The following is a 10,876-nucleotide window of genomic DNA, read 5'->3' as shown; positions in this document are numbered from 1 at the left end:
TCGACTGTACAATGTATAACATGCATATTAAAGTGTACAAACAAAAAAGGATGCATAAAAAATCATCAGATTACTATTATCTTGATTACATGTCACTCACACACACAGAGAGAGTATAAAAGAATTTGTTAGCTGCTGCTGATTCCTATTAAAATGCTTTAAAGCTGACCATTCTAAGCTGATACAGTTTCTCGTCATTATTTGCAGTCATTGACTTGAAATCTGTAAAAGGTTAAATGTAAAGTACCACATAATATAATATTACTTATTTGTTTCAAAGGATGCTATTATATTGATGAATAGCGCCATCTTTTGGTGAATATGGGAAATTGGTCATTCTCTCCTGAGGAGATTATACAATGCATCTTCATGCATTCATTGGCTTAACAACACAAACCTAAGCGATCAATCTTAAAGCTGATCTCTACTATCAAGTATACATAATGATGAATGCAATCGACCATACATCAGCCTTTTGATTAATTTCTAAGATTTGAGGTACAGGGCCAAGAACGCCCATACTTAAAGCAGCCTGTAGATGTAGTATACACTTGTGGTTCCCCTGTTTAGTACATTCTTTCCAAATTTTACCTAAAGATGGCGCTATTTATAATCAATAATGCTAATCAATATCGTATATTGAGAGAGTCTTGCCAATCCATGCAAGTTTGGTCAACCCACCGAGCCCCATGCCTGAGAAGCGTTTCATGAACAACTGGGTAGCATTTTTCTGAAAGGACGTTTGATCCGACGAGGTCTGTTCAATCCGACAATTTGGTGGATTCACCAATTATTGGTTGCAGTGGAAAGGCCGAAATTCGCATTGCCTCATGGGAAAACATCAACATCTGTTGCGTGCTGGTGCATGCATGCCATTATGCTGTGCTGCCTGACACAGGTGAACTGGCTTGTATATATGCTGTTTACCAGTGTCCAGAAGGAGGGAGCAGGGGTGTGAGTGGTCACAAATAAAAAGATCTGGAAAAAAGTTGAAGAGTGTTGAAAAAATCTGAAATAGAAAGAGCTACCATACATTTTGTAGAGGAAAGCCGAAAATAGGCTGAAATTAAGTTGAAAATCAAAACCAAAAAAATCTGAAAACAGATAAAAATCTGAACTCTCACACCCCTGGGAGGGAGAGAAATTGGCCACAGATTTGTTTGGGAAGTTTAGACCGTTTTCGGTGAATTCTTCCTCTGATTTTGCAAGATCGTTTTCATTTTTGAAGCTTCACACTCACATTACAATAGCACTGTATGCTGCCTACGCATGATGTCGACACCTGGAATGTGGCCATTCGTTGCAATCGATAGATTGTCTACCGCATTGTGAATCCACCGAATTACAGCAGTTATGGTGCCTCTTAGCCAATCAAATGCAAGTTGACCCAACTCTTTCAATAGACGGCACTGGTGTGTGTTTCATAAAGGAGTTGTAACTTTGCCATTATTGCAACTACCATGGAAACCTTGATTATGATTGACTGCTGAGCTCTGTTCCCAGTCGTTCTTAACTTACGAACAGCTTTATAAACACCCACCTGATGTCTACGATTGATTGCATTGATTATTGTACACGATCAAACTTAAAATTGAGTCTAAAGATCAATGGCTAAGGTTTATGTTACAGGACCCATAGGTGTATTAAGTCCATCATAACTTACCAACAGCTGCACCCACTGGGTAGGTGCTTCATAAAGCTGGTATTAAGTTACGAGTGACTTTATTAACGACTGATGATACTTTCTTAGACCCCAAATCAACATCAATGACAATTTGGCACGTTTAATATTAAAAAGAATAATCATATAGGACTTATATAGCACAAGTATCCACCTTGTTAGCTGCTGAAGGTGCTACTATAGTACCCCGGCTAAGCTAGTCTCCCTGGGGCCCGTTGCAGAAAGAGTTGCGTTTAAACACAAGCCAAAAATTCAATCGCAAGTCCCAAATGCGCGCTTCTGATTGGTTGAAAATCAAATTGCGCACAAGTTGGGCATGATTTTGAGAGTTGCGATTGATTGCAACGGGCACCTGTTCCTGTGCTCAAAGCTTTACTTTAAGCTAAGCTTACCAGTTGTTTGTAAAGTAGCTCATAACTTATGAACAACTTATGAACATCAACCTGGGTTCCGTAACACAAAGGTTTGGGATGGATTGCAAATATGAAAGAACAGCACTGCTTGGTCCCTGGTCAGTATTTTAAACCAAACGCGCCTGTAACATTGATCTTGATTGGTCAGTTCATTAAGCGACTGATCGCTATTAAATCTTTGTGTTATGGAGCCCTGGAGTCCATATAATATTCCTATATAGCACTATCCTTGTTTAGTTTGGATGTAACTCTGCATTGAGTTCACATAGTTGTACTAAGAAGCCATCGTTGGGTCCGATCTCCCGTTTTTTCCTGACCGCCCTCGTTGCTTCCTGAGCGGTCATTCCTCGTCTGATCATGAGGTATGCGATGGCCACCGTCGCTGACCGACTGAATCCCACAACGCAGTGAATCAACACCTTGGCTGGAAAGGAAATAATAGAAAAAATGATAAACCCAGCTTACCAAGTCAAAGTTACCTCAACTCCACACAGTTCAAAAATGAATTATCTTTTTTAAACACCGCAAATTCCAGGATTTAAACAGAAATTATCCCTGAAAGCTATAATTGATATTTCTAATAATTAATTTATTTAATCAATCGTCAAGAAGGTCAATGTCATATATCATGCCTCGAGTTGGAGGGCATATATAAAATGTAAAACCTTTTAAGGTTTTTCCATTAAGTGGGTAAGCAAACATGGTTAAATACATTGGCATAGACCATTTGGTTAAGAGAAGGATAAAGTGTTGTGTGTATTTGGGTTGTGTATGCTCTGTTCTATGGTACCCTTAAATATCCTTTATTGTTTTTTGCATTTTGATAAGCAATCTTCCAGTGTCCCCCTACCTAGCACCAAGAAAACTCAAAGCTCTGCAGTGGAACCTACTCTCTTGTTTTGCAAGAAATTCATCAATGAATAGAACAGCAGTACATAAGTGCCAACCCCATCAAAATGTTTCCATGTCCCCATCCTAAAAACAGGAAAACTCACAAGCACTGCAATGAACCATACCCCCTTGAGGAGCAAGCACTTCATCATTGAATTGAACAGCAGTACATACGTGCTACCCCCCCCCCCATCACAATTACTACTGTGTCCCCCTTCCTAAAAACAGGAAAACTTAAAAGTGCTACCTACCTTATTGCGCAATGAATTGAACTACCAAAGTGAGGTTGAGCCCCCACCCCCACCCCTTCAAAATTTCCCAGTGTCCCCCTGCCCACATGTAGATCCAGGAAAACCCAAAGAACTGCAATGAAACGTACCCTCTGGCTGTGCAAGTACTCCATCAATGAACTGAACGGCTGTACCAAAGTGCTGCTTTAGGTTAGCCCTGGGCTCATCAGAGACAGGAAGACCACAATATTTGATGTTTGCATCCTAAAATGATGAAGAAAAGAATAAAAGAAACAAATCTTAATAATAAAAAGCATTTCTGGGGCCATCTATCTAGAAATAATGTATTCTGAGGCACAATATGTATCATTATCATTACCCCAGCTTAAACCCGAGCTGCCTTCCAGCGCTCAGCACATTCAAAGAAATAATCCTGCTGAGTACCCATTCACCTTTACCTGGGTTGAGTATAACACAATATGAGTAAATTTCTTGATGAAAGAAAAAAGTCCATGGCTGGGAATCGAACCCACGCCCTCTGATTGAAAGACGCGACTCGTATCCACTAGACCACAACACCCCAACATCTTGAAAGACCTTTCAACGATATTGGAGGGCAAAATAATTATGATTTAAAAGGAATGGAGAAGCAGATTACAACAAAACAATGATCTTATCCACTGAATATTTAACTTGTGGAACACTTTGTGAACCTTAAAATGGGATTTCTTGTGCCTCTTATGACTAGAAAAGACCATTTTCAAATTTCTGTTTTTCAAATGAAAAATGAAAACTTTTGGAAAAACAAGTATCATACAAAATTATGAAAGGATTTGAGGAAGGCATCAAGTCACATTTTGCTGGTCTTGGCCTAGAGGTGAGTCAAGTGTACTTTGGTAACTTAATGATAATAATAATAATAGCTGGTTTTTATATAGCACTTTTGGCCCGATGATACAATATGCTGCTACTACTACCCCCGCTTTAGCTCGAGCTACCATCACCAGCACTCAGTGTATTCAAGGAATTAATCCTGCCGGTCACCCATTCACCTCACCTGTGTCAAGTGCAGCACAGTGTGGATAAATTTCTCTCTAAAGGAAAAAAATGCCATGGCTAGAGTTTGAACCCACAACCCTCTGTTTGCAAGGTACATGTAAGAGTTTAAACCACGTGACCACAATGTGCCAAACTTACGACATAATATGCTTGATTTGTATCGACCCGAAACATCCTCGCCGGTCCTTCAGCACAGTTCAATACATGTGTAATACCCAGGTCTGCAAGCTTGTTCAGATCCCTGGCTATTTCTCTGAAAAAATGTGAAGTAAACACTAGGGCCCATGTTCTGATATCAGGTTTAACTTAAACTCAGGTTTAAAGTTGTGGTTTAAGTATGGATAGCCAATTGTTACACAAATCACCGACAGTAGAGATATCATTTGGCTCTCAAATAATTCATAATTGTCTAGGAAGTATAAATTGATGATTGTCTTCACCATTGATGAATCAGAAAAGAGCAGAGTAAATGTAAGAAACATACAACTTAATAATTTTTTTATACTTTTGGCTTTCCATACTTTAACAACAACTTTAAATCTGAGTTTAAGTAAAACCTGCTTTCAGAATACTTGCCTGTCAGATAAAAATATAAGAGCAACTCAGGCAATTGATCAACCATATATTTATCCGACTCAAACTCGACAAGAAAAAAAAATCACCACTACAGAAACAAAACATAACACCAAAAAAATTCCACTTTCATAGCAAATGCATTAAATTTTTAGGAGATATGAAATAACTTTACAAAAAGAAAGAAAAAATCAAAGCAAAAAAAAAAAGAACTGAAACAAAAAGCAATATCAAAGGCTTTACACATATACATGTATTACCCCTTGCTTGGTCGCACACATTGTATGCACCTCTTTATAATACAGAGGGGCAGAGATGGAAATGGGAAATCTCCCCAAATCCCCCCAAAATTTGACAAGGGGAAAAAAAAGAAGGTTATCAGCCCAAATCTAATTAAGGTCATTTTGACGAAAATAAATTTGACAAGCAAAAAGAAAGAAAAAAAAGTTATAATCCCAAATACATTCTTTATTTTGATTTTGAATGATTAATTTCTTACCATCATAAAAGACAAAAAATAGTAGGGGGACATTTGATATTGTGTCCTCCCTACTATTTTGAGTAGGGGGGACACGACCCCCTGGGATTTCCGCCCATGTCCAGGGGAGCATTCTAACAAGATTTTCTATACTCACATACTAAACAGACTTAATTGCATCCTACCAAGTCCCCATTTAACACCTGGGTAGAGAGTTTAAAAGTGTGAAATTGGATGCCTTAAAAGGGCAGTAGGCCATGACAGGAATCAAACACATAACCACCTGATAACAAGGCAAGTCTCAAAATGGCTAAAACATCACAACACTTCCTTTAGATTGACTCATAGTTAAGAACATGCACTGTAAATATTATCATAAGTTGAAAAATAAATGCGCAAATTTTGTTAAATTCCAAAACCAAAATCATACTCCTCCCTCGTTTTCTTCCCCCCTCCTCCTCATCCATCTTCTTCTCCTTCTAATTACTGACCACTACAATGCCAATCATCATTGCCTTGTGTGGTTTGTTGGAAGTTGGAACGCATATTGAAATGAAATCAAACATAGAAATCATTGGCCCAATTTCACTAAGGTGGTTTTGAATTGACGCCTGTTGTCATGGTCAAGCACGCTAACCGAGTCCACTGTTTTGAATCGATTCCTCCTCCAAACACTAATTAAATGGCGCACTGGGACAAAAGCATGCATCAGCATTGGATATTTTTTTTTAAATACGTGATAAAGCGTAATTTATTTGTACAGGAAATCTGCATAAACCATGGGGTTAACGGAAGGTTTTGAAAACCACCTTTGTCCATTTGGGCCATTGTGACTATGAAGACTTACTCTCCACCAACAAACACACGATCATAAACTTCATTAACATCACAGCTTGGTTCATACAGGAATCCTACATTAGCCCGGCACAGAGACTCCAGTTCTTCAGGAGTACAGGAAGCGCCCCTGGTTGCCATAGTGATAGGGTGATGATGCCTGAAATAACTGAGTGAAAGAGAATAACAAACATTTACTTAGTATCATGATCAGTAACACAATTTTTAATCTGATTGTTTTGATTCAACTTAAGATTATTCAGAAATTCTTCACATCTCCATAACTTCATTTGTTCAAACCCACATACCATCACATGTTCACTGCAACAACCCTGCCTGTGGGGAATCTAACAGGTAGGACTACGGTATCCCAATGCAGTATACAAATACTACACATTACACATTTGAGAATTTAATTAAAATATCACTTTTGTGACCAGAAATACTAATTTCCATATAGTTGCAATTCAGAGAGCACTAAAAAAATTGAATTTTTGGCATATTTTGCGTACATCATCTATTGGTGAAAACTAAGATTGCAAGAAAATTGTCATTTTTCAATCTCTATTTTCAATGTAAAAAAATGATTAAAAGAAGTCAATTCACTTAAGAGCCAAGTTATTTTAATAGCAGAAATCTAACAATGCCAAATAAAATCAAGCATTTGTTCTCAAGAACATGAGAAAATAAGCGTAGCATTGCCAACCTTATTTCACCACACAGGGAGCTTAGTAAAAACCTTGTTAAAAATTATGAGTGCCTACCATTAGATTTAATGGGAACCTAGCTGCCTTGGTTACTAAATGTTGAGTAGGATAGGAAAAAGTGAGGCCGAATAGTGAAAGTTTGAAAAAACAAGTGGAATGTCTCTGGCCGTCTCACCTGCATCACGCGATTCAACATACATGTAGCAGCAGTGCTGACTTTGAAAACTACTATAACTCGCACAAGATGTTCAGTGATACTAGGTTACTCTTATTTCCACGTTTTATTAACTAGACCAATACACTTAGAGATAGGATGGTAATTCAACAAATACCCCCAATGTTGCCAAAATTCATTGACCTCACATGACCTTTGACCTTGATCATGTGACCTGAAACTTGCACAGGATATTCAGTGATACTTGATTACTCTTATGTCCAAGTTTCAAAAGTCAAATCAATAAACTTGCAAAGTTATGATGGTAATTCAACAGATACCCCCATTATGGCCAAAGTTCATTGACCTTTGACCTTGGTCATGTGACCTAAAATACACACAGGATGTTCAGTGATACTTGATTACTCTTATGTCCAAATTTATGAACTAGACCAACATACTTTCAAAGTTATGATGGGAATTTAACAAATACCCCCAATTCAGCCAAAGTTAATTGACCCTAAATGACCTTTGACCTTGGTCATGTGACATGAAACTCATGCAGGATGTTTGGTGATACTTGATTAACCTTATGTCCAAGTTCAATGAACTAGGTCCATATACTTTCTAAGTTATGTCATTTCAAAAACTTAACCTTAGGTTAAGATTTGATGTTGACGACGCCGCCGCCTGTCGGAAAAGCGGCGCCTATAGTCTCAATCTGCTATGCAGGTGAGACAAAAGTGGTGAACAGAACGGTTTTAAGGTTATTGGGTGATTTCCAGTTCAGTGTTGACCTTTTGGTGTTGGGTCAATTTTTACACGATTATAAGTATAACACCAAACATAAAATGAGGATGGTCCCAAAAAGTCACTAACTGGTTGTTGAGATGTCAATAATGTGATCTGGATCAGTTTTGCAAGCTCTGAATAAGTTTTGGAGCTAGGGGAAGCAACCGAAATTTCAACACTAACACCAACACCAAGGCCAACACCGAACTTGAAATCACCCATTGTTGTCTGATATTTTTCTAATTTTCATAAATCTAAAAGCTACTTGTCACTCTGTCTCTGAATCTGATATTTTTTACCTGTCCATGTCTAACTAATAGGCCCGTTTCGGGTACACGTGTACACGTGTACACGCACGGTCAAGTCAGTGCACGTGTACTAAATTCCATCACCGTGTACACGGTAGCATCTGCATAAACAAGCTCACAGCCTCACATTAAATCTTAGTTCTCAGACACTGCACATGTTTTAATTACTAATATGTCAACATATTTCAATTAATCCAGAGTGAGTTCACTTCCAAAATCGCCAATTTAATCCACATTCTTTCTGGAGACTCACGTTTTTGTACCACGAAATCGGCACGAAATGGGTCTGCTCCGGTCTCAAAAGCTCGAAAGCGTTGCTCAATCACACTCAGAGTCAATTTGAGAATCACCAATTGCGATAGCGATCATCGCTACAACTTACGTGTTATACGCTCGCACACAAGCCTACAAACAAACGCTCTTCAAATTGGCAACATAATAATGAAAATTAATCGATAACTTCAGTTACACTTATTCTGCAGCGATCTGTGCATGCATGTATGGTACAGTATACAAAATGCGCATCCACCGAGCGTCGGCGATAGCTAGGGCCCTGCACTGATTTTCTTTTGCATTCTTTATTAATTTAATGTGCTGCTAAGCCGAGTAAACTTTTAATTTGCACCAATTTTTGTGGATTGATACTTCAAACTTCTCAGGTAAGCTTTAAAACCGTGACTTAGGCTATATACATGTAGACCCCTTTTTATGACATATTGATGCGGGTCCGTGTCGACATGAAAACAGAACTCGCTCTCACAGTGTTTACACCGTGTACACGTGTACACGACCGAAAAACACGCCGTGTACACGTGCATCAAAAATGGACTTTCAAAACGGGCCTACTAACTAAGTCTAAATTTATTTCAACTTATTTCCCTAAAGAAGTATAAAGAATAATCAATTTGCAAATCTCACTAACATAAGGCAATGTGAACACCAAGCACAAGCAAAATGTCTTTTTGAATAGATCATTACTTCCTCTTTTCCCTCTCCTGTCCTCTATTAAACCAGATTCCCCTTTTTCTCAATATTTATTGAGAAAAATGGAGAATATTTATTTTTTGCATCAACTGACCTTCCCAGTTGGTAAAACCAGCTTTGACCAGTAGCACGATAATATGATAAATCTGCATAATATAATTGAAACTCGTTTGAACACAATCCATTTGCTCTACATAGCGCTGCAATTAATTTCGCGGGCTCAGCGGAGCTCCATAGAGTCGAGCCACGCATTGCTAATTGGGTGGGCCAGAGTGTCGGGCAAGCAAGGAGGCTCAGCTCCGCTGCACAGCAAAATTGAAATGGAGCGTCTTTACTGCATTTGCAATGCAATCTAATCGTCAGATAGCTAGACAATCGAAGATCTATCTACTCACGAATTGTCTCTCTGCAAACTGCCACAAGTCCGATAAAACACCGTCCAAATGCCCAAGCTCTGCCTTTCCAGAAATACCTGACGGCTGAAGCCTCAAGATCAACTTTATTTTAATGCTCCCAAAAATATTGCGCAATGTTGACTTCTGACCCAACGAACGTAGAGGGCTCTGGTTGCAAAACTAATAATAGATGCTTGACGGACAAAACTTTCAGTCTTCTTTTCTCTTTTAGTTTCATGACCTTGGCCTGGGATACAGAGGTGCCTGGAATCAGGGGCAGCGGAACCGGGGATGCACTTGCTCCCCCCCCCCCAAAAAAAGGAAATCCCAGTAAGGAAACATGCTCTTTTCAAAATTTAAAGTGCCCTAAACCTTTTTTTTTCCAAAATGATCTGCGCCATTTTTAAAACAAAGTACATTTAATTTGAAATAAAATATATTATTAGGCTAGAAAATAACAAAATCTTTGGCTCAAGCTTCGCGCTTGCATCAATTACTGTTTCACAAGACACTCATTCTGTTCTTGGTTACATAAAGTGCTTAGAATATCAAATTTTCAAGTGGGAATATTGCAACTTTTTAAACTCGTGCATGCATCGCTTTCGCATCAACTCTTGAGTAAGATACAATTTTTTTGATGTTAACAAAAGCTGGTTCTGATTCTTTTAAGACATGAAATGTCCAAAAATTGAGCTCGCGATTCGCAATCGCAATATCTCGCAAGAAAGTCCTTTTAACAGGTATGCGCGATAATGTAATTGCTCACAGAAAAACATAGCAAATATAAAATACACGAGCCTATTTTATCAAAATGAAATCAGTTACTATTTGCTTGACTTAATTACTACAAAGCACACACTTACTTATTGCAGATGATAATCTTATGGTGACAATATAGTTTGCATCAAAATGACCATTTTGAAATCCAAGTGCCGCATTTTGCCCCCCCCCAAAAAAAAAGCTAGCTGCGCCGCCCCTGCTTGGGGAGTTGGAGCACATCCGGACATGTGGGGGATTTTTCTGGGGCGATGAATATTTACCATAAACAATACCCCCTGAAAAGCCGGTTGACAGGCAAAAATGAAAACAAAAAAATGAATAAATAAAATTGGTCATTGTTGTCAAAATGAAGGGGACTTGTGACCAACAACAGTTCTTTCTTTCTTTTAGTCCATCATTTTTTGTGAAAAAACCCAAAACCTTTAGTATAACTTGTTCAATAAATAAATAGAGTGAATAAATAAATAAGCAAATAGTTAATAAATAAATAAGAAAGACAAAAAGAAAAAAAGGAGGCAGGCAAAAGGAATGGTAGCTTTAAAGATTGCAGGACATTTTTTTTCATTTTTTTAACACTTTACCTATTTCACTTGCCAT

At 38.2% G+C, this 10,876-nt stretch overlaps 1 protein-coding gene across 1 annotated transcript; it reads right to left on the bottom strand.

The window, feature by feature from the left end:
* Nucleotides 1–1,497: 1,497 nt before the first annotated feature.
* On the bottom strand, nt 1,498–9,641 carry LOC121417041 (dual specificity protein phosphatase 3-like). Its single transcript, XM_041610597.1, has 5 exons — nt 9,500–9,641; nt 6,173–6,328; nt 4,413–4,527; nt 3,365–3,479; nt 1,498–2,518 (listed from the first exon to the last, which is right to left on the bottom strand). The coding sequence occupies exons 2-5, from the start codon at nt 6,298–6,300 to the stop codon at nt 2,328–2,330; spliced, it is 549 nt and encodes a 182-aa protein (XP_041466531.1). The 5' UTR covers nt 6,301–6,328; nt 9,500–9,641; the 3' UTR covers nt 1,498–2,327.
* Nucleotides 9,642–10,876: the final 1,235 nt, after the last annotated feature.

The sequence above is a fragment of the Lytechinus variegatus genome, chromosome 6, assembly GCF_018143015.1.
Source record: "Lytechinus variegatus isolate NC3 chromosome 6, Lvar_3.0, whole genome shotgun sequence".
NCBI classification, from domain to species: Eukaryota; Metazoa; Echinodermata; class Echinoidea; order Temnopleuroida; family Toxopneustidae; genus Lytechinus; species Lytechinus variegatus.
This window is presented reverse-complemented; position numbering and strand designations above follow the sequence as displayed.

Coding starts and splice junctions, on each gene's coding strand:
- LOC121417041 (XM_041610597.1), bottom strand. CDS start 6,300: ATGGCAACCAGGGGCGCTTCCTGTACTCCTGAAGAACTGGAGTCTCTG. Junction 3,480..4,412: donor CAAATCAAGCATATTATGTC/GTAAGTTTGGCA, acceptor TCATCATTTTAG/GATGCAAACATCAAATATTG. Junction 2,519..3,364: donor AGTACTTGCACAGCCAGAGG/GTACGTTTCATT, acceptor TTTCCTTTCCAG/CCAAGGTGTTGATTCACTGC.